Raw genomic sequence first — 27,095 nt, 5'->3', positions numbered from 1 at the left:
GTTGGTTCCTAAGCCCATACTCCTTTTCTTTATCAATGCTGGCTGTCTGAGGAGCAGGAGTCAGGCTGAAAGAGCCAAACATGCTGCAGGCATGAAGGGAACAGCCCAGGCTCGGGGCCACGAGAGGTGTGGAAAAGGTTCCATTAAGACATAAGTCAAACTTGAAAGGACCTGGGCAGTGTCAAGGGTGCAGAAAGAGAACTTTCCAAAAAATCAGTCTGCTGTACATAAACTAACTCCTGAATCCTTCCATTATTCAACAAGAACACTTGAACAATTTCTCCAAAGACAACATACCCCTAGATGCAGTAGAAAATCCGTATTCTCCCTGGGAGAGGGGGAAAGGGGCTTTGACTGCTAACACCTTTACGTTCTTGTGGTTTGCATGAGGGCAGTCACCATGGGCCATCAAATACAGCCTCGGGCGCTGTGGTGCCTCAGCTTAGCTACCCTCAGCGCTGCCCCAAGAGTCCCGACCACCTCCTCATGCTGCACCACACAGTGGCTGTGCTCTTCTAGGCCTTGCCTCAGATCACTTCAGAGCCACCTGCCGGCTAAGGTCCTTTAAAACTCAGAGATGTTCGGGCCGGAAGGAGCCTGAAGGTGTATCTATTCCAAGCCCTTATTTTAAAGATGGTAAAATGGAGGCCCACAGAGGTAAATAGCTGGTTCAGTGTCAAACAGCATCAAGCCCAAGATTCTGATATATTGTACAAACTCGGATCATGCAGACCCGGGTTTGAATCCCACCTGAGCAGCCGTGGGCACATTCCCCAGCCTTCCTGAATCTCGGCTTCATCATCTATGAAATGATGGACCACCTCATTAAACAAAATTCTGTAAAGCAATTACTTTCTTCTATGTCTAAAACAGGAGTCTTTACACTGTCTCTGTAAGAAGCCAAGTAGTAAATATTTTAGGTTTTCTCAGACACATGGTCTTCGTCACAACGATTCAACTCTGCCGCTGTTGCACAAAAGGAGACACAGCGAATGTGAACAAATAGGTGTGGCTGTGTTTCAAGAAAACGTCAGTCACAAAAACAGGTATCAGCCAGGTTTGGTCCATGGCTGTAGCCTGCCTGCATCTGGTCTGGGATGCTCGTAACCAACGATCACACTGATGCTGCCGACACAAAGCAAGTTCCTTCAGAATTGGGAATTAGTAACAAAAACCCTATGGGAATTCACCGTGATTTTAGATAAAATATTATTTTATAGTACTTTTAAAGTGGATAATCCCTGCCTAATAAAAATTTAATCGGAAATTTTATTAAGAACAACAATGGTGGGGTGCCTTGGGTGGCTTAGTCCATTGAGTGTCCAACTCTTGGTTTCGGCTAAGGTCATGATCTTGTGGTTCTGCGATCAAGTCCTGCAAGGGGCTGCACTCAGCATAGGGTCTGCTTTGGATTCTCTCTCTCCCCACTCCCTCCTCTATTCCCTCTTTCTCTCTCTCTCTCTCAAATAAATAAATAAATAAAATCTTTTTTTAAAAAGAATGACAATAGTAATTATTAGCAGTAGGCAAATCATTTTAAATACCCAATCTCACTTCACAACAGCTCTGTGACGGAGGTATTACTATATAATAGCTCCATTTTACAAGTAGCTGAGGTTTAGAGAGGTTACATAACTTGCGCAAGGTTTGTGGTATCTGGATACCATAGTGAAAAAACCAAGATATGAATACAGGCTGTTACACTCCAAAGCCCATATTTCTATCCTTACTCTTTACTACCTCCCACTCAAGGGCCACACCAAGAAACTGGTATTACTATGCAGCAGTGCCTCTACTAACAAAGAATGTTTATTCAATGACACATGCATATGTCAGAAACCTCATCATTAGGGGTATTGGATAGGCAGGTCAGGAACAAAGGATGATGGGGAATATTATTAAATACTACGGTAACGTCAAGTGTAGCTCAAAACACAGAATATGTACACAACTGGCCCTTGAACAACATGAGGGTTAGGGGCACCAACTTCCTGTGCAGTTGAAAATCTATGTATAACTTTTGACTCCCCCAAAACTTAACTACTGCTAATCGCTTACTGTTGGCTGGAAGCCTTACTGATAACACAGTGGATTAACACGTTTTGTATGTTACATGTACTATGTATTGTATTTTTACAACAAAGAATGCTAGAGAAAATGTTATTTAGAAAGTCATAAAAGAAAAAAATTTATAGTATTGTACAGTGAAAAATTTGCATATAAGTGGACCCACCCAGTTCAAACCCATGTTGTTCAAGAATCAACTGTATATAGGAGTTCTAAAATGAGGCAAGGGAAGAAATGGGTTAAGTTTAAGGGGAAGAGAAAGAAGGGAGTCTAGGCAAACAAGTCTAGAGCTGGTAGTGTAAAGGCCCGAACCAGTCTAGTTCTAAGTAAAGAGAGGTAAAAAACTGGAGAGTGGCTTACCTAACTATGATGTGTTTCAACAAATACTTACTGAGCACCTTTTCTATGTCAACTCCTGTATGCCTGCTCTAGGTGTTGCAGAAGGGGGGAGTGGTGTGAGGAAGAAGAAGAGGAGGAAAAGAAAAAAGACAATAATCTCTGTGCTCAAGGAACTTGCATCCAACTGAGGGAGAGATAGGTATTAAACAAAATAAACGAGAAAAATCTATAAAATGAGAAACAGCAAGATTTATAGAAAAAAAGAAAGTAGGAGAGAAGAAATCCCTTGCCTGCAATTCCTTGACTAAGAATCAAAGAAGGTATTTTATTCCAATATGCGATATAAAAGATGAGTTCGCCTGGGAGCAGTAAAATATTTAAAACCACTTAATCAAAAGTATAATGAGCACTTTATTGACAAGTATAAACATCAGAAGTTTTCCCAACTTAGGAGTCACATGGAAAGGGGAAAAGGAAGAACATGGAAGAGTGAGCAAACACGGGCTGGGACACGGTCAATACTGTCAGAAGGAAAGCTCAAAAGAGAAGTTTCTGCCACTAAGGACAAACGTGGTTTATGGGACAGTTTTATACGGCTCACTCAGACCAAAACAAATACAAGCTGCTTGTAGAACTTCTAGGCGTATGACTTTGTCTCATATGACTTTATGAAGTCTCTGCTTTTCAACACAGGCTTTGCTCCAAAGGAAGTCTATTTCAAGGGGCTCATTAATTACCACAAGATTTTGGTCTTCTCACCATAACCTAAAAAGCTCCCACTTGTTTTCATTTTGACTTGAGAGAAAGAGCAATCCTTGAGGACACTTCCTGGCCAACCGGTTGGGACCAGGCATCTAAGTAAGACGTTCACACTCTACTTACACTTTTCATCAATAGCCGGAATCCTCAGGGTGGCCACCGGAGATTCCCCAAGAGAATTATAAGAAATCACATACACCCAATGGGTCTTGCCTCCCAGATACAGTTCATGCGTCTGGTTAGTGGTGTTCACTGTTTCTGTGAGATTAGTGTTGTTTTCTGGAAAGTACCATATGTTGTAGCCAAGGGCCTTCTCCAGGACTGGGGCTCCGCTTGCCTTCTGAACCCAAAGGAAACAAAATGTATTGCCAGAAACAAGAAAAGATAGGCACTGAGACGATAATAAATGGTGAGGATGAGGGGTAAGGGGTAATGTTAATTATTAGGTGCTAAACTACAATTAGGTCACCACACTTCTGGGATGAATAACACACCCTGCATTGTGTTATAATCCTTCAAGGGCCAAAAGAGCTTTGATAAATGGTCCCTTGGTATCAACCCTTAACAGGAGTCTAAGTCCATGAAGCTTAACTAGGAGAAGGTGCAAGCCAATGTAACCAAGTCATTTTGATGCTTATCTTTCTTTCCCTCCCACATGCACACGACAGTATAAGCTAAAAATGTGAGGCATTCACTCCAAGAATCCCAATTCTGTTTTGGCCCTGGGTCATCTCTTCTCTGGAAGCTTTCAAGGGTTGGAAAATACCTGTACTGCTACATAAAAAGCAGCATGCCTCCTCCTTTGAGAAAGGAGCTAGCTTCGCTGGACCAGCCATACCAGATATCCCAGCTAAGAAGTCTAAAACCTTCACGGTTGCCCTACCAGTCCTAAATCTGTGGTGAGAAGCCTAAGGTGACCCCAGGGAGTCCAAGCCAAACTCTTCTTTTCAGCCTTGAACCTGAACCTACTAACCATATGTTTTTGCCTAGGGATCAGCTTGCTAAGTACTTTCCAGGAATTATAGGGCTTTCCAGTTCTTCACTTTGTGTTACTGACAACACACATGGGTGGAGTAGAATGACTGAATGTAAGGTCAGACAGGACTTTAGAAGTCACTTTGTCACACTGTCTTTCCTGTTCAGGCATTGACAGAAACTTCCTAATGACTGGGAGGTTTTTACCTCTTAGGACAATGCATTCTCTTTTGTAAACAACAGCTTTATTGAGATGTAATTCAGATACCATAAAATTCACTACTTTAAGGTATACAACTAAGGGACTTTTTAAGTATATTCGCGGAGCAATATTATCCCCATTCAGTTTTAGCCCAACCTTTTTAACGAACTTTAATTCATAGAAACCTCTCCTACTGAGGCAAAAAAATAAAATAAAAAGGACCAGCCCCAGGTGACTGGGAGAAGGTGGAGGGCATTCAAGTCCATTTCACCAACTTCACATGTTGACCTACTTGACCCAACACTCTGTGGCTGACCGCATGTGGGTATGTGCCATTGTTTGCTTTCCTTGCCCAAAAATATGTTGACTGAGTGATTTGTTTCCACATTTAATCAGTGAGAAAGAAACCATAACATCTGGGATTCACACAATCTTGATTTTCAAAGGTTTTCCAGTGCGCCTGGCTGTGCCCTCCCTGGACCGATGCCTCTGCACCCTGAGGGTGCCCCATAGCCTTAGGGTGTGAAGAGAGTGGGAAAGGCAGAGGACATAATTGGGATTAGAATTTCATTTGGTAAAGCAGGTGATTTCTCCATTTTCAGAAGGATTTTAAAACTTGCGTGGCCTTAGCAAGTACATGCTAAACATGTAACACATGCTGAGTGTTCCCCGAGAACTCTGGACACGACTAAAGCATTCTGACATCCCGCTGTTCTCCTCCCTTTCTTCTCCCCTCCTCAACTCCCCCATCTTGTCTCTCCTGGTTCCTGGCTGGGGTTTTATTTCCTCATATTTGCTCTTTTCCTTTCCTTTTTATTCCCTCTTCCCCTCCTTTTCTGTCCTTTGTCCAACTTTCTCTTCCTTTCTCCTTCTCTCTGCATGATGCCTCCACCTTCTCCTTTGTTCCTCAATCCCAGGCCTCCATCCTAGAAAGGACCATTTGGCCCCTGTTCTATTCTCATACCCCGCTATACCAGTACTCAAAGGGATACATGTGTAATATGTTTTCAATAACCTGAGGACACATTAGTGAGATGACCCCTAGTCAGTGCTCTTCTCCCATGTTGGGGTGGGTGCTATAAAATATTACACTGCCTTCTAATGCAGCCAGCACAGGGGGCTTTTCCCCAGAAGGTCAAGGTGCCTCCTGCACTTGCACTTTGTACCTGTCTTAAATGTTAATGTTTCAGACCAAAGTTGAGAGGGGGCGGGGTCTGTAAGGCACATTTAGGCCAACTATAAGATGGCCTATGAGGCTTTGTGAACTGGGAAACCACAGTGAGGTTTGGAATATTATAAAGCCTCCGGGGAAGGAAATTCAGGAGGTGAAAGTTCAAGAATTACAGTTATTGGAGGTGTAAAAGACCAATGGTTCTAAACAGAAAAACAAACAACAACAACAACAACAACAAAACCCTTAAGGAGGTCACCTTCCACATCAACTGCACTGGCCTTCTTCCATCGACCTTGGCTGGTCTCAGGACTCTCCACAGATCCAGGCCATAGGGAGCTGTAAGGAAACAAGAGTGAGGTGCTCAACATAAGACAGAAGAGAGCTGAAACAGAATATGGTGAAATTAGCTGGGCTGCCTATTAGAAATGCAGTTGGGAAGGGTTTGCTGGAGGGAGCCAGGAGGAATAAAGTGGGTGGTGGAGGGATGGCAGCATTGCAACAACCCATGATGTCTTCATTTTGTGGCCAAAGGATTGGCATCAACCAAAAGCAAAAAACAAATTTGCTCTTGGATGTGATGACTCAATGTAAGGTAAAAAAGTACAATAGATAGAACGGTGATATAATTTATCACTGCAATCTGGATTGAAATGTAACATCTCATGTCCTCTAAGATGTAACATCTACATACATTAAAGCTGGGAATGACACAGATAACTGACAAGGAGATAGATACATAGATAGAGATATATTATTATATTATATATACTATTTCAGAGTGGGAAAGAGGGAGGGAGGGAGAAAGAGAGACCGAGACCTACTCCCCAAAAATGTTAAGATTTTATAAGAAAGAATTAAAGAAGAAAGGAGCAGAGAAATAATCTTTACTAGGTCATTCCCTGAGCTTTAAATTCAGTGCTGATCCTTGTGGCAGAAAAAGCAAAAAAGGATCATATTGAACTGCATGTTTCTCATAGCCTGATAAAAAGCAATCATATGAAGAAGCAAATATTTTCCAGCTAGGGGAATGAATAAATGGAATTAATCATGGGGATCCTCTTAAAAGACAATGGATAACATAAGGCCAATGTCTGCAATTACAGTTGAGCAAAAGTACAGAAATATGACATAGGTCCGTTTTTCATATTTGTGTTCTCTAAAGTGCAAGGGCATAATGTTAAACCTGATTTATACATTTCTCCAGCGGATAACATAATCCAAGACAATACAGTTCAAGTTTGTTAGCTTCCAATGATCTAACCAGACAGGGATAATTTCAAAATCCTGAGTTTCTCATTTAAGAATGGCCTATGCATGTTAGCCATGAGAAGAAAGCTGAGAATGCTAAGGAACTGTCCAGAAGACTAGTGGCCTGTGCTTTGGAGAAAGAAGGAAATGTCTCTAATTGAAGATGCAGTTAATGAACTCTGAATTTTTTCTTGAGGAAACCACATGGCTGAAGACACTGTAAGTAGGTCTGCAAAGAATGGGGTCAACTACTCAAGCCAAGATCTAAACTATTTTAGTACTGACAGACTGTTTTCAGGTATCTGAAATCACACTTCAGGTGACTGCGTGTCTTAGGGTGAAATTACTGAATTCCAACTGAAGACAACTTCATAATGCGGAAAAATGAGCCAGAGGGCAATTAAGTCAATAACCTGTTTTGCCATCAATGGAGAGTCACATTTCTACAACTACTCTTGCAGAAGCTGAAGGGCGGGTAAAACAGTCTACCTGGTAGCCCCAACCTTGATGAGATCTACTGTAATTCTATGTAAGTTGCATATCAGGAAATTGGAACTATTTAGACTTTAAATGTGACTTCATTTGTGTTTCACTAAGATGTTGTCTTACTGTCTTACAAGCTCTGTCTGAAGTTTTCTTATTTCCCAAAGAAATCAATATTCTTCAGTATCAGTGTCTTCAAATCGATTCTTCAATAAAAAAATCAGAAGACAAATGGCCTGTACTCAATTTCTCAGACAGGGAACAAGAGGCTGGTTTCAACCTGTCTACAAGCCAATGAGATGTGAACACAGACAGAGTTCCTCCCAGCAGAAAGCTTTTGCATAAGGCTCCAAAGTCACGAGACCTTCAAAGGTGACCTGTGGAATTGGAAGGACTCTCACTTGCAGTCTCTCCATTCCAGTTATGTTCAGTCAGACTCAGGGATAATAGCACTGAGAGTAAGAAAGAAAAAAAATCTAAAGGCAAAGTGTGTATTACAATCCAGCCCTGAATATTCATCCAAAGGACAGAGGCAAAATAAACTGATTATTAGATAATCAATCATTGCAGAGACTTGGTTAGAAATATGAGCAAAATTCTCCTTAGATTTATCCCACAGGCAGCCATTTAGTTGTAGTAGATGGTGATGGTAAATGAATTTAATCAGGTATTTTCTCTTTTCACTGAGGCCATTATTTCCTGCAGATAAAGTCCAAAGAGGAACAGTCTTCCCAGTATCAACTTCCCACAGATGCAGCTTTTAGTAAAACCACTTTCTGAGTAGCATGTAAATCTTCTGTAATTAACAGCAATTTTCCATTAGCCATGAGATAGTAATGGCTTTGCAGTATAATCAAAGTTAGAAAAGTAATAATTCTGTATTTGTAAAAGAGCAAAATCAAATTTATCCAAATCAATAAAAATATCTGCATATTCAAAGGCATCAATTCTTTGGACCCACTAGCAACAATTTGATCTATTTTGCTTCCATTACAATCTGGGAATATCCACAACTACCACTAGTTGGACACCTCACACACATCCTGGTACCCTTGCTGAAGACCGACAATAAGAATGTTAACTTTTAGCCAAGTGTCTCTATACTAAGCATTTTACCTGATTTACCTCATTTAATCGTCACACCCTTAGAATTAGGTACAGTAGTATTATCATCACCATTTCTGAAACACAGAGAAGCATGTTTCAGTGTTACAAGCTTTTAGGTAATAAAGCCAGGATCAGAATATAATTACATCTGTGTCATGTAGTAGATACTTATATGCTTAAACATGGGTAAATAACCCTAATAATCAATCTATTGAAATCCAAATGAAAATAAGTAATGTTTCACATTTGACTTAGAAGAGAAGATTTCAAACAATTAGAAATGGTTTGAGGAGGTGTGTATTAAACAACTGACATTTCATCGTGAAATAGCGAAACAAACTATTTACAAATAGGAAAATGGGAAATTAGGATTTGCTGGGGGAAAGGGGTGCGTCTTCATCAATTTTCTCTGGGATCCTGAAAAAATAAAGAGAAACAAAAGCAAAAGCCCTACAGTGGTGACCTTGATAAATAAGTGGTTTGATTCAATCAGCCACAAGCACAGACAACACCAGCATCTAGAGCTCCGCTAATGATCCTAGCCCAACTAGCCAAAATACAAATCAGCTGAAACAGTAAATCTCGTTTCTGGCAGCAAAACAAGTGGATGAAACTGACACTGACATGAGAGAGTGGCTGGGCTGTCATGAGCCAACGGAAGACACAGAGCCACAATGGTGCCAGGAGGGCACTGCAGAGAAGACTGCCAGCTACAGAGTGGGAGAAGGGCCTGCAAAACAGGGTCATGCCTGAAGTCAACTTAATCTCCCAGACCTCCTGCTAAAATGTGTAGCAAAGGCAGAGGACACTTGGCTCAATGATACTGCATGCATTACATTCTAATCCTTTAAAAGAGAGGGCTCAGTTACTGACTACTCTTACGGATTATAAGCAATGGGCCATTTTTTTTGCTGTGTAATTTATGTGCTGTTTAGTATTTGTAGTATTCATTTGACACTTTGAGGTGTTGTCTATAGAATGTAAATGTGTTCCCAAATATTGTATGTAATTTTAATCAAAAGTTACAAGAGATCCACAAACTGAATAGTTTTGTTTTAATCATGTCTGTATTTCTATTGATGTCAAATTTATATAGCCCTTACCATTTGTAAGGTACTGTTCTAAGTACTTAAAGACATAAAGATTTGGGATTTTCTATGACTTCTTCTTGGACTGCTAGAGCCTGGCATAGAAAACTAGATGCCTGAATAGCATAGATGAATGGAATCTAAGGGTGAGAAGGGCCTTCAGAAATTATCGAACCTGGGGTTCCTTGGGTGGCTCAGTCAATTAATCCCCTGCCTTCGGCTCAGGTCATGATCTCAGGGTCCTGGGATTGAGCCCCCACGTCAGGCTCTCTGCTTAGCGAGGAATCTGCTTCTCCTTTAACTCTCCCTCGGTGTACGTTCTCTTTCTCTCTCTCAAATAAATGAATTTTTTAAAAAAAGTCATCTAGCTCAATTTCGCATGTGCCGCCATGAACCCTTTTTGCATAACCACATCCACCAATGGGTAGTTTAGACTGAACTAACATGAACATCTCCAGTGGGGGCTACAAAATTCAGAAGATGTTGGATTATTTCCAGACATCTGACCATATGGGCAGGTGTGTGGGACACCTGTTAGTACCAACTTGGTCTCATAGGAAACTCAAGCAAGATCCAGAGGAATAAATTATTGTCATATGGACCAGGGAGCACAGAAATTGACTGCAAATGTTACCTGAGACCTGTGTGGTACTTGGCTGTAAGACTGAATAAGACTTACAAGAATATGACTGAAATTATGGCCGGGTGTGTGGATGGGGGAAATTCAGGGTCTAGAACCCGTGTGTCTTACAAACAAATGAGAGTAAAGCACCAGAAGTTTAGAAGGATCAGCATTTTGCATTTCTTCTCCTTATTTCAAAAGATGTGTGGACATACCAAGTATTCAACTAGTCATTCGTTCATTCATTCATGGTGTTAGGCTGAAAAATGTACCCCAAAGATCTAAATCCTAATCCCTGCCATTTGTAAGGTTACCTTATATGGCCAAAGGGACTTTGCAGATGTGATTAAGTTAGGATCTTGAGTTGGGTAGATTATCCTGGATTATCCGGGTGGGCCCTAAATGTTTTCACAAAGGTCATTATAAGAGTGAGGCAAAGAGATTTGACACAGAAGAGGAGAAAAAAGTAGTGTGATGATGGAAGCAGAGGTCAGAGTGATATGTTTAGCAGATGGGGGAAGGGGCCACAACCCAAGGAATACAGGCAACCACTAGAAGCTGGAAACAGCAAGAAAAAGTATTCTACCCTCAGAGTCTCCAAAAGGTAACAACCCTGCCAACACCTTGACTTTAGTTCAATGTAACTGATTTTGGACTTCTGACTTCCAGAACTGTAAGAGAAAAAAAATTGTGTCGTTTTAAGTCATTAAAATTGTGGTAATTTGTAACAGTGGCCATAGGAAACTGATACATTCTTCAAACATTTATTACTACTAAAAGACAGGCCCTGAGCAAGACTATTGATTTACAAAGAACAGTAACACATGCTGAGTGACCCTGAGCAACTGGCTAATACTTCTGAAACTCAGCTCCTTCTCCTCCAAGTGGGGGTGATTTCACATGCTTTATAGGGCTCCTAGAAGGTTTAATAAAAATAATAGAAAGCCTGGCATTTATTGAATGTTTATTGTGAGCTAAATACATTATGTCATTGAATTTTTAAAAGTAGGTACTACTTTTAACTCAATTTTATAAATTATATTCTATTATGGAAAAGGGGAGTGAATAGTGAGAAAACTAAGGCTTAGAGATGAGGTTTCTAGCCCAAAGTCACTCCATAGCCAGGCCGAGATTTCAGCCAAGCCCATGGAGTTAAAGTACTACTCTGAATGACCATACCTGATTCACAGCAAGCATTCCCTCATTGTAAGGTCCTTTTCTCTTTCTTTCCCTCACTGTCATTAAGAATCTGACTTTTTCCCCCCTCATTAATTATACCTTTATTTATCTTTTACTGGTAGCTCCAGGGCTTACAATATATAGCTTTAATTTATCATAGGATACCTTTAAATAATATTACACGACTTCATGTATAGCATAAGACATTTCTGAGAGTATTAAAGATGTGATCTTTTGCCTTTGGGACAAAAAGATGTTAACTAAGGCCCTCTGAGGAGGGCTGGCTTACCGTGTGGGCTCAGGTGGGCATAATGAGTGCCCTGTGGAGAGGGAATGTACAGACTGCGAGAGTCCATGATTCCCAAGTACAGAGCTTGATGAAACCCAATAAGGCTAGGCCCAGGCTACCTGAAACCAGACCAGGCAGAAAAGGACTTGCAAGGGACCAGCTTGCCTTCTTCCTCAGTTGTTCCGACTTTCTCTTGGCTCCAACCACTCCAGAACATGGACTCCGCAGGGGCACATCGCAGAGCTATGACATACTCTGTAAAAGCCCGCAGCCCTGTGAGGTTGTAGGTCTCATCTCTATCGATATCTTCTTTGGTGAAGTTAACCTCCATCTAAAAGACAGAGATGACCCTGAGTTGGATGGGAGAACCCCTGTTATCTTTTCATTTTTCTTCTCCACTCCTCAACCATTTCAGAACTAGAAGCATTGTATCTCAAGTTTTAAAAAATGCAATTCTCATAAATAAACCTCCATGCAGGCCTAGGGATCATTTGCACCTAAGCAGATGTGAGTCACCCCATGAACCACCACCCTCCCCATTTCCTGTCTCTAAGCTTCGAAGGCAGAGATTCCTGCCCCTGGGCTGGGCGTGAATGAGTAGTCTTGTTGTTCTGGAAAATACAAGGTGGAGTCCTGGAACCCAGGCAACCCCGGCCTCAGTTTAAACACAGCAGACGACTCCAACACCTAGATATAAGGCCTCACAGAACAGTAAGCAATAGAGACCTTAGTGGCATCATGTTCAACCTCAGGTCATAGACAAGACCTCAAAAGTTAAGTGACCATGGACTACCTCAGGGTTTGTTATGAACAGAACTGGGATCAGAACACAGATTTCCTCCCTCCTAGATACTTCCTTTTTACCCAAATCTTCCACTGCAAATCATTGGTCTTTGGGTGACCATAGCAGCCTGGATGCACGAATTCATTTTGACATTCTCTCTGGGGTATGGAGGGGGAGAGGTAAATAAATCACTTCTCCTTTCTAGACCTCAGTATCCTCACTAGTAAAATGAGCACATTGCTTTATATAATCTTTAAAACCCCTTCTGGGGACCCAACTTCCCAAGAGAAACTAAAAATTCAGATATTTGTTTTTGAGCATGATCACTGTTGCTGCAATAAGAACTCTGAGCTGTTGGTTTATATAAACTCATATTGAGTTGATTAATAAACTAGACTAATGGCCATATCTATTTTGTGAGTATGCCCACTAGTCCCATAAAACCTTGTGAAAGAAGGAAGTCCTGACATTTCTTATATGTATATAACAGCTGTGAAAACAAGTAGATAATTACAGGTGTTGGGCCTAAAGTAAATTGGGCAAAATGACAATGTGTTTATGTGGCAAAAAGCTGAGCATCCCAGCTGCATATGGACACTTCTGAACTCCCAGCCTAGTAAGATGGTGCTGGGATAAAGATGTAGGAGCCAGAGGTGAGGAGAGTTTCACTTCATCCAAAGTCCTGAGTTCCCTCCTTCAATCGCCCCTGGAAATGTTGCAATGGCAGAACAGGGCCACTGGGACAATCCATCATCATCTCTGGGAGAGTAGCCTCCCCAACTTAGCCTAGTTATGGGGCCCAGTTGAAACCAGATTCCAGATTAAGACCTTTAGAAGAGGGGCGCCTGGGTGGCACAGCAGTTAAGCGTCTGCCTTTGGCTCAGGGCGTGATCCCGGCGTTATGGGATCGAGCCCCACGTCAGGCGCCTCTGCTAGGAGCCTGCTTCTTCTTCTCCCACTCCCCCTGCTTGTGTTCTCTCTCTCGCTGGCTGTTTCTATCTCTGTCAAATAAATAAATAAAATCTTAAAAAAAAAAAGAAGACCTTTAGAAGAAAGCCAACCACATGGTGACTTCCATACATGAATCAAAATGAAAACCCTATTAATCTACAAAATAAGTGAAAAGAAGTCTAATAAATTTCTAGTTTCCTTTTATGCTCTTATAAAAATATAATATTCTTCTAAAACAATCTTTCCACGTTTTCTTCCTGCTTTATTAGCATCCTCAAGCACATGCTTGGCCTGTGTGTTGGGGCTCCTCACATTCATGCTCAGAAAGCTTTAATGTAACTATACAAGCATATTCTTTTCAGCCCTATCCCCAAAGCAAAAAATAAAAAAAAAAAATTTTTTTAAATCTGCTCAGTCTTTCAAGTAGTGTGCCTGCCTGAAAGGTTTCTTTTAGTTTGGCTTTTTGTCCAGGCAAGTGCCTTTGGCCCTCACAGGGTCCAGGACCAACTGATCCTTCCTATACAGGCTTAACTAAAACTTTCCCAGGACTCTGGGACTCTTAACAAAACACTAATTAACTTCATCAGGTTTGTTTCTAACAATCTATACTTTGTGCCAAATCCTAGCTTGCCCAAAGTGTTTATGTTCTGAGAGATGAGTCAAAAGTGTTGGTACAAAGCCTAAATCAAACTCTTAAAACAGTCTTGAGATCCTTTGGCAGAATGCTCATATGGTTCCATTTTATAAAGGTGGAAACTCCTTTGAATAGGCAACAGGAAGATGGTCTGGAGATTGCTATAATATGGTCAAATGAATGACAGCTTGGAGTCAGAAAACCTGGGCTCAGGTTTGCAACTTACAAACCTTGCAATCTTGGACAGGTGTTTTAAGCGCTCTACATCACAATTTCCTAATCTGTAAAAATAAGAATAGTGATGCCTCATTGACAAGATATATGCAAGGATTAAATAGTCTGGAGTATAAGAAAGCACTTTGCAACCCATACAGCATCATACAAACCTAAGTCTTGCTATATAGCCATAGTGGTTTTTTTTTTTAACAGTCTAATGTAGGGAGAGACAACTTGAAATGACTGTGCTGAGTGTTAAGTGCAGTGAAAGGGGAGGAGCACCCAGTTCATGTTCTCAGAAGGAAATATGTCAGAACTGAGTTCTGAGACATGAACAGATTCAACAAGGTTGGGGAAGGAAGAGAGGTGCAAAAGCAGAGACAAAGAACAGTAAAACAACATGACATAAGGGAAACGAGCAATTTAGAACCAGTAGAGACGCAAGGGCAGGATGAAAGATGAGGTTGAAGGGATTGATAGGGGTCAGGTCTTGGAGGGTTAAAGATTTGGACCTCTCTCCATGGAAAAGTTGGGTTGGTATAATTGGGTTTAGAACTGATTGTGTTTGAAAGCTGAAAGGAGAGAGACACTAAATACATTCCACTTTCCTTCTCATTTTCTTCAGGGGAGCAGGAGAAAGGACAGCCTATCTCAGGGCCTGGAAGGAATAAAGCAAAGATGAGTGCAGATGTCGGGAGTTTGTCAAAGAGGTGGCATAGACAATGCTGAGTGCTCGGGTAGTTTACACTTGCTAATTTCACTTAGTGTTGTACATGGCTCAGTAATTTTCTAGAGGAAGAGAGATCGTGGTTTATTTTTCCTGTTGAATCCTATCTCAGCAGCCACAGGACTCTGGACTCAGATAAACAGAATAAACCTAAGGGCAGATCACCCTAGCAAGTCCTCAGGTTTACTTAGACCATAACATGTGGTGTGAAGGAAGATGAGCTTATGCTCTGCCAGGAATTGTCTTGCCTAAAGGTTCCCTTCTAGGTTCCCAAAACTGAAAATTAATGAGTCTTATGTTACATGTAGTCAGGTACTAGGAGGCTGATTCCAGAGCTGGCATAGAAAGGAAGCTGAGGGGAGGAGTGGACATCATTATTTCTCTTGTCTTAAACACAAGACACATGAAACTTAGCCAATTTTCTTTTCTGAAAGGGTTCTAGGTTAGGAGACTATGCAATAGATAAAGTATCTATGAATTTTGGCAAAGGAAAGTCTAGTAATAGCATCATGGACAAGATGGAAAAGGTACGCTGAATGATTGTAGTGCTAATTAGGTATATTCACAGAAACCTGAGTAAATGGCCACACTCAAAGAAAAAGAGGTTGATATCTCTGGGTAGTCTGTAATGGTTTACCACAGGGCTCTGACAGAGTCACTATTTTTATTAAAAATCAGATAAAGGTATAGAAGTAAGTGTTATCCAAGCCAAAGATATTGCAAAGTTAGAAAGTAAAAAGTTAAATGTAAGTTTTGGGTGATAGAATAAAGATTCTAAATAGGCTGAAATGATGGGTATGACCAACATGAAGAAATACAACAAGAATAAATAAAACACCTACACTTACCTTAATAAATAAGTTATAAGATAGTGGACATGTGTTTTACTAGAAAATCTTGTGTGTGGGGAAAAAACTCCTAAAGATTTAACTGATTTAACTGGGTAGGAGATGATTAAGAGTCTATAATATATAGTGGTTACAAAAAAAAACTTTACATAATTTCATGTTGCATTGATGGAGATATAAGAATAGCCTCTAAACTTTGAGGTAAGAAAAGATTCTGTAAGATAAAAAAGATTTTAAGTTTAAAAGAAAATATTGATAAAATTTGATAATATTAAAATTAAGAAGTTCTTCTCCAAAATAACCATTAGGAGAGTTAAAAGGCAAACCTCATAGTCAGAAATGTTTGCAACACACATAACAAACAAAAAACTCATAAATAAAATACATAAGAAACTCCTACAAGTCAATTTAAAATTCAGACCACCCACTAGAAAAAATGCACAAATAGCTTAAATCAACACTTGACAAGAAAGGACTCCAAAGAGCTGATAAACACATGAAAATGTACATGAGCTCATTAAAAGTGAGGTAAATGCAAATTAAAGCCATGCTTCCATTGTGTTCATACAATGGTATACTACATGACAACGAAAATGTATAAACTTCAGCATTATACAACATGGATGAATCTTAAAAGTACAATATTGAAAGAAGCCAAATGTTTACAAAATACAAAATGTATGGATTTCTATTATATAATGTCTCAAACTATGTTGTTCAGCGATGCAGGTTTAAATGGCAAACCCATAATAAAAAGTTAAGAAATATTTACCATGAAAAATCAAGATAAGAGCTCTAAGGAGCTATGGGGGTTGTCTTCAGGAAAGGGTAGACAGGAGACCTTGACATGCTATTTTAGACCTCACTAGTTTTAACATAAGTGCTGATATAATAATAATTTGTTAAATGAAATATTTATGTTTTGTTCACTTTTCTAAATATAATTTATATATCACAATTTCATAAAAGGTTGGAAAAATAAAAAAGGAAATGGCCAAGCCATAGAATCTCTGGCCACCAACACATCTAGACACAAACCAGAGTGGAATGCAAAAGTAAATTTCTCACTCTTTAATATGTCCCTGTGCTCAGAATGCAAGATGCCTACAGTGAAACACTTATCCATTCTAAAAGGCCCAAATGGGAAACTGGGAAGAAAAGTACTCACTATTGTCTGTCTTCTATTTTTAACATAGAAAATGGGAAAAAATGATTCCAGATCAAAAAAAAGTTTATCAATAATTATTTTCTTTGTCCCCCCTAAAAGAAACATTTTAATGGCATCACTTACCCAGTAGGCACTATTTATTGTTCTGAATCGAAGAGTATATTTTAAAGAGGAAGAAAGAGGAGCCAACACAGGCCTTTTCCATTTTATTTGAAGCATTCGTTTGATGCCCAAAACTGATTTCGCACTGAAAATCTCAGGTGGTTCAATTTTCACTGAAAATAAAAATCATAAATTTCTCACATTTGCGAAAAGGTCAGAAGGTGCTAATCACAACCATCTAAAACTGAAAAAAAGAAAACTAGAAAGGAAATGGTAACGCATATTTTACAACCTGCTATATGCAGATTGCATTAAGAAGGCAGGGCAAAAGGAATGGTGCCACCCCAGCTTCTCCATGCCACCCCCCAACAAAAAAAGGGATGGCCAGTGAGGATAAGATATGTTTCTATGATTTTTCTGCAAATGCACCTTTTACTGATTGGTTCAGATCTTATGCCAAGAAGAAAGGAGGTCAAAAGAAGAGACTACACAACTAGAAAATGGGCTGTTTCCCTTATCTCCACTCCCCTCAACTTCTCTTTCTTTGACCACCAAAAGTGTCCAGTAGAAAGTACCTCTCATTTCCCTTGAACACTACAAACATTATCACTCAAAATCTCTCTCTTTCAAAATATGTAATATTTTTCTGGTTTAAAAAGTAGCATATGCTCATTCCAAAAAAAATTGTTAAATATAGAAAAATACAAAGAAAAAGTTTAAATCATCCATAATGCCATCAACCAGAGCCCTTATAACTTTCTGGAGTATTTCTAGGCCTTTTTCTATGTAAGTATTTGTATATTTTTTTAAATAAAATTGATATAATGCTAAATAAAACCTTTGTCTTCTTAAATAACACTGTTCAATCAGCATATACTCTCTTGCATTAGAAATTCTAGAAACAATGAATTTAATAAGGTTTCAGGATATAAAATTAATATATAGAGTTCTATTGCACTTCTATACACTAGTAATGAAGTAGGAGAAAGAGAAATTAAGAAAACAATCCCACTTACAATTGCATCAAAAAAAATAAAATGCCTCGGAATAAATTTAAACAAAGAAGTGCAAGACCTGTACTCTGAAAACTGTAAGACACTGATAAAAGAAATTGAAGACAACACTAACAACTGAAAAGATATACCATGCTCATGGACTGGAAGAATAAAATTTTTTTAAATGTCCATACTACCCAAAGCAATAAACAGATTCAATGCAATCCCTATCAAAATAACAACAACATTTTTCACAGAACTAGGAAAAAAAACACTAAAACATGTATGGAACTACAAAAGACCCCAAATAACAAAAGCAATCTTGAAAAACAAGAATAAAGCTGAAGGTATCACAATCCAAGATTTCAATCTATACTACAAAGCTATAGTAATCAAAACAGTATGGCATGGGCATAAAAACAGACACATGGATCAGTGGAACAGGATCGAGAGTCCAAAAAGAAACATAAACTTACATCATCAATTAATATATGACAAAAGAGGCAAGAATATACAATGGGGAAAAGGCAGTCTCTTCAATAAATGATTGGGAAAACTGGACAGCTACATGCAAAAGAATGAAACTGGACCACTTTCTCACACAACATACAAAAATAAACTCAAAATGGATGAAAGACTTAAATGTGGGGCGCCTGGATGGCTCAGTCGTTAAGCGTCTGCCTTCGGCTCGGGGCATGATCCCAGAGTTCTGGGATCGAGCCCCACATCAGGCTCTTCCACTGGGAGTCTGCTTCTTCCTCTCCCACTCCCCCTGCTTGTGTTTCCTTTCTCGCCGTCTGTCTCTCTGTCAGATAAATAAATAAAATCTTCAAAAAAAAAAAAAAAGAAAGACTTAAATGTGAGACCTGAAACCATAAAAGTCCTAAAGAAAACACAAGCAGCAATCTCTTGGACATTGGCCTTAACAACATTTTTCTAGATATGTGTCCTCAGGCAAGGGAAATAAAAGCAAAAACAAACTATTGGGACTTCATCAAAATAAAAAGCTTTTGCACAGTGAAGAAAATCATCAACAAAATGAAAAGGCAATTTACTGAATGGGAAAAGACATTTGCAAATGATCTATCAAATTAGAGGCTAATATCTAAAATATATAAAGAACTCATACAACTCAACACCAAAAAAACCCACAATTTGAAGTAAAAAATGGGCAGAAGACCTGAATAGACATTTTCTAAAGAAAAACAGAGGACCAAGAGATAGATGTAAAGTTGCTCAACATCAGTAATAATTGGAGAAATGCAAATCAAAACCACAAAGAGATATCACCTCATACCGGTGAGAATGGCTAGTATCAAAAAGACAAGAAATAACAAGCATTGGTGAGGATGTGGAGAAAAAGGGACCCTCATATGTATCCATTACCCTTGGCATACCTACTATATCCTTAAGCTTTGAGTTTACTTTTGTGTTTACACCTCTTCCAAGAAAAAGAGGGGGTTTATCTTTTAATAGAGTATATAAGAAAAAAAAACGATACTTACTTATGGCATCTAAATTCCAATGTGTTATATCAGATTTAATTATACCATCTGCATTTTGAGCTTCCACTTGAATGGTGTAATTATCTGGGTTTGTTATTGTTGGAGGAAGAAAGGAGCAAGAAGCATTTCCCCTTGTAGAATTATCAGCTGGGCAAACGTCACTTTTATATCCGTAAGAGCTTTGAAGGAAAAAGCAGTCAACATGAGTTTAGTACAGCAGTTTGGAAGCAAAGCCATACCTAATATATTAAGCATGTATTTATTAGTTTCACTCTGGGTTTCTCTTGAGGACTATTTCATCCCGAATATGATGCCCCCTCTCCAAATTCCTTCCTCATCTCTTCCAAGGAGAGATCAAATTTACCTGCTTCTTGCCTGAGATGCTATAAGCCACGGAGACTTCCTTGGAACTCTGTAAGTCCATCAAAATCTATGCTTGTAATACATTTCCTATTGGTAAGAAATCCTGACTAGGATCCTGAAAACGCCAGATTCTAGCCTTGTGAAATTATTCTTAAAAGGAAAATAAAATCAAAGAGGATTTGTTAAATAAACTATGATACATACATAGAATTAAAAATATACTTTTTAATAAATCTAGAGTTATTGATATGGAAAGATGCTCATACTCTTATTGGTGGTAAAAGAAAAAAATGGATGCATATTATGTACAGAATAATCACATTTATGTAAACTTATATATTTATATAACTATTCTCAGAGATGTCTGGAAAAGTATTCATCAAAATGTTAAACTCGTTACCTTTGGTGGTGGAATTTCAAGTGATTTTTTAAATATTTTTTATATTTTTCAGATAGAATTTTTTTACCACTGCCATATATAATTTTCAGAAAACTCATTAAATTTTTCCCCTAGACATATAGATAACTTAAATCCTATCAAGCTATCACTTAATGAAGACAAGTACAAACATTGGTAGGAATCAGATGGGTGGGTACAGCCACAGTCCCCAGGGCTGTGGGGAAGATGTAGGAGATGAAATAAGCAGGGAACAGAAACGGACCCACTTTGCAAGATGCCAGTGCTGGCGGGGCCTGGGGGCAATGGAGCAGAGCTTAAATGTAAGGAATTGTAGAATTCTGAAAGTAGAAAAGACTTTAAAGGCTTTCTATGTTTTTTGTGCGGTGCAAAAACAGCCTCCAGAGTAACGTTGGGTCGTGGTTACAAGCACAAGCTCTGGAAGCCAACCAGGTTTGAATTCTGAGCCTTGGGCAAGTTTCCTAACCTCTCCATGCCTGAGTTTTCTCATCTCTAAGATAAGAATAGTGATATACCTATAACATAGCACTGTTATGAGGATGAAATGAGCTAATAGGCGTGAAGTTCTTTTAAAATGTTGGCCATTTAGTCTAAAAGTGAAATGTTACTATCATTGTTATAAGTACTATTACTCTAGCTGAATGTTTTTGCCTTTATTCATGCTGTAACCTCTAAGAAATAACCTTGTTTCCCTTTTCTGCACCTCAAGGGCTCCTTCACATCTCAGTTCAAAAGTCATTACTTGCATAAAGGCATCCCAACTCCTCTTAGTCTTTCCCAAGGAAAACTCCATTCCTATCATTTCTGAGCATGAGTTTTTTTGTTCATACCACTGACCCACCATCATCTGTTCTCTGGGTTGACCATCCACAAGAAATCCTCCCATTCTACCTGGAAGAGATATTCTCAGTGATAAACTTACAAAAGTACAAACCAGTCTGGGAGTCCTGGAGAGCCCAGCAGTCCTGAGGCCATCGACAGGGATTGTATACAGGCCTAAGAACACCCAGGTGTGGGACACTGGGATGGCTCAGTTGGTTAGCCATCCAACTTCAGCTCAGGTCATGATCTCAGGGTCCTGGGATGGAGCCCCATGTTGGGCTCCCAGCTCAGTGTGGAGTCTGCTTGTCCCTTCCTCCTCACCCTACCCCTGCTTTTCCCCTCCCCTGTCCCTGCTCATGCTCTCTCTGTATCTCTCTCAAATAAATACATAAAATCTTAAAAAAAAAAAAAAAAAAGAACCCCCAGGCGTTTCCTACTTCTACATGACCAGTGCATGAGAATAATGACAATCCACAGGGAGTGCCAGAAGGCAAGGGATGACTCCTTAAAAAAGAAAAATAGGAGTACACTTACTGAGGTTTCCAGATTTACATTCTACTAGTACTTTCTATTCAACACTGGGCCTCGAACTAATAAGTCTGAGAGAAGATAAGACACCTGGACCATGGCTTATTGGGCCTTTATCCCTCTGATTTTCAGAAGCAGAGCTCAACAAACTAGGCCTGCAGATCAAATACAGCCCATCTCCTCTTCTCCTATGGCACATAGGCTAAGAACATGTTTTACATTGCTACGTGGTTGGGGAAAATATATAAAAGAAAAACACTTTGTGGCATGTGAAAATTACATGAAATCCAAATTTCAGTGTTCACAGATAAAGTTTTATTGAAGAGTCTAGGCCATGGGTCTACATATTGTCTATCGCAGCCTTCCCAGCACAGCTGCAGTAGTGTTAATAGTTTCACAGAGACCCAATCTCCTCTAGGCCTAAAATACTTACTATCTGCCCCTTTATAGAAAAGTTTCCTGACCTCTGTTTTAAATCATCTCTCTCCATATCACTGATACATGAGTACTGCAAGGAAAAGTGTTTGCTTTTATCCTTTTCTTCTATTGTAAAACATGAAGTAGACTTCCCTGGTAACACTAGTTACCAATTTCCAAGGAGTGGGGAAAAGAAGAATATATATGAGATCTTGTATTTAAAAACAAAACAAAACAAAAACTTGGAATTACAGACTCTCTTCCTGAAATGGAAAAGACTTAAAGATTGTCTTTCAATATTTCCTAACATGGGGTTCCTTATTCTTAGGGGAACATGAAGGACATAAAGGGTTCCATGAGCTATTTTCACAATTTCAAAAAATTCTGTGCACATGATTAATAAAACACCTAGGTTTTAGCTAGAATTATAATAAAAATTTTTAAATTTTTATTCTAATAGCATTAGGATAAAAAGTGATGCTTGAGGTAGTGAAAAATTTGGGAATCACTGTCCTGGTGGAATACTGTTTGACAGGGTCACACAGCAAATTAGTGGCAGACTGAGAAACATGTGCCTCTTAGTTCTGGGTTTATAATCCCCCTTACTATAACTGGGTCCAGGAAGAAGGACCAGTTTTATGACACATTCTGGAAAGAGGACAAATACAGCTGAATGTAGTAAAAAAACAGATTTTCCACTGTGCTTATAACTGGTGACTACTCAGCCAATTCAGCTCCTTTCAGAGGTGGTCGTCGTGAAGCTACACTCCCCACCCCCCATAGCTGCAGATCCTGTCAGCATGGCTACAGCAGCCAAGCTGTCACCCCAGACACGGGACGCAAATAGGGGTCACCTAGAAACTGTAATGAAGCAAACATTTCATTCCATAACTGACTTGAATCATGAATGAACCAGGAGACTCTGCCTCCTTCCCTTCCTCCCCACTGATAGCACACAAGCTCCCATACTTACTAAGTTCTCTTCACTTTGTACCATGTGTAACTGGCTTCTTTCTCTGGACTCCAGGTGCAAGTAAAATTTTCCTCATAGTAAAAGACACAGGAAATGTTCTCAGGCTTAGCTGGCAGAACTAGATAAACAAACAAACATACATACATAAATATATAAATACATACGTATGTACACACACACACACACACACAGAGACAATCGTTTCATGAAAATAGGCATATCAAAAGCTGGCCTTTTTTGGTTAGTTGGTACATATAACAGATTCTCCCATTCTGGGCCAAGGAAAGAATATAACTCCCTCTCTTCAATTATTCCCCTTGAAGAACTAGATCTCTACCTTAAAAAAAAAAAACAAACCACTTTTTACATTCTTACTCAAAAGCAATATTTGAGAATCAAAAATCATTAAAATACCAGACAAATATAAAGTGTTAGCGAAATACTAAGTAAAGCATCAAATGATGGAACCAGTCTGGATAACTGGGCAATGGATGGTATGTGGAAAGAGAAAAACACAAAATGTTCAACTATGCCACACTTCAACCTTATGTATCAATAATTTTTCCCCAGAAGATTACGTTAATAGAGAAAATTTCTGAAATATCTTCATTTGTATTTTCATAGCTTATAAATCTTGCTCCTTATTGTTTCTCACCCAAAAACACCTATCCCTTCATAGGGAAAACAGATACAAACTAGAATATGGATCTAGACCCTGCAAAGGTCCAGAGATACAATCTACGGGTACATAAACCTAAAGAGGAAAAATTTTTCACAAACTTATGTTGAAATTTACAATTTCCTTCCATCAAAAATGTGGTCAACAGCCTACAGTTGCATCATTACTCGTGACTTTGTCACCATTAAAAGTCAGAGTATTTTCATATTATATTTCAGTTGTGGCAGATACCTTGATGTATTGATTAAGAAGCACGTATAGTAGTCACAAATTTGTTTCCTTAATAGTTTGATAGCATTCTTTCATTATATTTGAGTTCCTTTGTAATCCAATGCATATTATTTATGCACTTACACATATTATTTTGAGAAGTGGTCCAGACGTTTCACCAGATGCCCAAGGGGTTAATCACACATGCTCATGCATGCACGTACACACATACATAATTAAGAGCAAAGGCAATTTTAAACTAAGGGCAATGTTCAATTCTGAGACTCAAACTAACTTCTTCTTGAGTCTTCGGTAAAACCAGTCTTAAGAAGCAGGCATTTTTGAGAGAGGAAGAGCACTTAGGTTACTTTTACATATGAAAGCAAAGTTCTAGTCCGTCTAGGAGGGAAGCCCCTACCAGACAAGAAATAGGAAAGGGGGTGCCTGGGTGGCACAGCAGTTAAGCGTCTGCCTTTGGCTCAGAGCGTGATCCCGGCGTTATGGGATCGAGCCCCACATCAGGCTCTTCCGCTATGAGCCTGCTTCTTCCTCTCCCACTCCCCCTGCTTGTGTTCCCTCTCTCACTGGCTGTCTCTATCTCTGTCAAATAAATAAATAAAATCTTAAAAAAAAAAAAAAAGAAATAGGAAAAACCCCATCACTTCTAGCAAGTAAAATACTGATGGGGGTGGGTGGGGAGACAATGTAAGTAAGGTAGAGTAAGGAGCTCAGGTGTCAGTGTTCCTGATAGAGCAGTAGAAACACACAGATGGATCTGTGAAACAAGATCAACTGGGCTGGTGACCTACTTCATCAGGCACAGCCTGGGGCAGGTCACAAGTCTTTACTCTAAAAGAAGGCTCTAGTTCCACTCAGCTTCAACTCCAGCATAATGCAGAATCCCTAACACTGCAATGGCACAGCTCTTCAGATAAGCCCCATACAGGCAAATGTAGCATGCAGGGATCCAGAAGTCCCTGGTATCTCAGGGTGGGGAGTGGGTATAGATGTGTGAGGTTGGTCCAGGCCTGGGATTCAGATGAAGAGACCTCTGTGCACAGGGGACTTCAGGACCACAGGAAAACAAATCGGGCATGCACTTCAGGAATAGGTGCCAATATGATGCCCCAAAGTCTAGGCAAAGCCAGCTGTCCTGCAGTAGATAGCAGAGGAGGCATGAGATCAAAGTGGGCAGTGCAGAGAAGACCAGAAGGCAACACAAAGACTTTCTTACATAGATTCACAATCCCTTGCCAGAGGTTCTTCAGTCATATAAACCCTGCTCATGTACCCAGACACCATCTTAAAAAGAAGCGGGAGAAAGACAGGAACTCTGGAAGATGGACATTTACTCCAGTGAGACTGAATTAGCTAAAAGACACTATAAACCATAGAAAATGAGCCAATGTTAACAAGTAAGAGTGCTAACCCACTCCCTCCTCTTCCTCAACCCTGCCTGGCTTTCCAGGAGAGAAGGAACTTTTGGAATTGATTGGCTTGATCGTAGACTACAAGGATGTTATATTCTCTCTGCACACCTAACTAATACTGTATTTATTTCACCTCTGTCGGAGGTATTACCTTCTAACAAAAAGGCACTAGTAAAGAGTTCCAGAATGGATGACAGTCACTGCTATGTCCAGGTTTAGGATTTTTTAAATTTGTATATATATTCATATATTTGTTCTATGAAATGAACATTATCCACATGGGTAAAGTAGCCCCTGTAAATGATAAATAAGAACGAGGGACAGCTAAGTGCCTGCATGTTGTGTCAACGCTTCCAGCTCTTTCTTGAGAAGTTGCCTTCCTCTGAATGCTGCACCCCATTCTTTTTTTTAAGAGTTTATTTTTATTTTATTTGAGAGACAGGGAGAGAACAAGCAGCGGGGAGGGAGAAGCAGACTCGCCGCTGAGCAGGGAGCCCGACATGAAGCTCAATCCCAAGACCCTGGGATCATGACCCAAGCTGAAGGCAGACACTTGACCGACTGAGCCACCCAGGCGTCCCTACTGCTGCACTCCATCCTTGAAGCACCCATTAGTTGGCAGCGAAGTCAAAGATTTTTTATCTTGCACTGCTGGGAAGATGGTGGAGTAAAAGGATCCTAACCTCACCTTGTTCCATAGATACAACCAGGTAGCATTCACATCAACTTGACTATTCCAGAAAAAGACCCAAACACTGACAGAGCAAACCCCACAAACAAAGGTAGAGAAAAGGCCACATGAAAGAAGGTGGAAATGTGACTTGAGACCTAAAGGGATTGTGGCCATCCACAAACAGGAGGGAGCTGGGAGGACAGTGAAAGGCAAGAAACAGACAATCACACTGGGGACTCAAAATGGGGAAGACGAACCCCCATAACATTTGTCTTTGTAAACAAGAGGGGCCTGATTTTGTGAGTTCTTACAAACAGTAGGACTCAAAGCCTAGAATTCTTAAAATAAGGTATTTAGCTCTACAAGAGTTCTGCGGGCATCCTCGTCTTTAAAGAAGCAGCATGACAAGCAGCCTGAGCAGATACAGTGTAGAACCAGCAGTCTGATTGAGGAAGACATAAAAAGATGGAAAGATATTCCATGCTCATGGATCGGAAGAATTAACATAGTTAAAATGTCCATGCTACCCAGAGCAATCTACACTTTCAATGCTATCCCGATCAAAATACCAAGGACATTTTTCAAAGAATTGGAACAAACAGTCCTTAAATTTGTATGGAAACAGAAAAGGCCCCGAATCTCCAAGGAACTGTTGAAAAGGAAAAACAAAGCTGGGGGCATCACAATGCCGGATTTCGAGCTGTACTACAAAGCTGTGATCACAAAGACAGCATGGTACTGGCACAAAAACAGACACATAGACCAATGTAACAGAATAGAGAGCCCAGAAATGGACCCTCGGCTCTTTGGGCAACTAATATTTGATAAAGCAGGAAAAAACATCCGGTGGGAAAAAGACAGTCTCTTCAATAAATGGTGCTGGGAAAATTGGACAGCTACATGCAAGAGAATGAAACTTGACCACTATCTCACACCATACACAAAAATAAACTCCAAATGGATGAAAGACCTCGATGTGAGACAGGAATCCATCAAAATTCTAGAGGAGAACATAGGCAACAACCTCTACGACATCGACCAAAGCAACCTTTTTCATGACACATCCCCAAAGGCAAGAGAAACAAAAGATAAAATGAACTTATGGGACTTCATCAAGATT

General features: G+C 39.7%; 1 protein-coding gene across 1 annotated transcript in view; it reads right to left on the bottom strand.

The window, feature by feature from the left end:
* Positions 1 to 27,095, bottom strand: part of IL31RA (interleukin 31 receptor A) — a 49,408-nt gene that overhangs the window by 12,476 nt on the left and 9,837 nt on the right. Inside the window, exons 2-7 of the mRNA XM_026498949.4 lie at positions 22,984 to 23,101; positions 19,463 to 19,641; positions 16,984 to 17,135; positions 11,698 to 11,863; positions 5,773 to 5,852; positions 3,289 to 3,505 (exon numbers count right to left, since the gene is read on the bottom strand). Of these exons, the coding sequence (XP_026354734.4) occupies positions 3,289 to 3,505; positions 5,773 to 5,852; positions 11,698 to 11,863; positions 16,984 to 17,135; positions 19,463 to 19,641; positions 22,984 to 23,101 (912 nt within the window). The remainder of the gene's footprint in view (positions 1 to 3,288; positions 3,506 to 5,772; positions 5,853 to 11,697; positions 11,864 to 16,983; positions 17,136 to 19,462; positions 19,642 to 22,983; positions 23,102 to 27,095) is intronic.

This window comes from Ursus arctos, unplaced genomic scaffold (assembly GCF_023065955.2).
Source record: "Ursus arctos isolate Adak ecotype North America unplaced genomic scaffold, UrsArc2.0 scaffold_5, whole genome shotgun sequence".
Lineage (NCBI taxonomy): Eukaryota > Metazoa > Chordata > Mammalia > Carnivora > Ursidae > Ursus > Ursus arctos.
The sequence above is the reverse complement of the archived record's forward strand: the minus strand, read 5'-3'. Positions and strand labels throughout refer to the sequence as shown.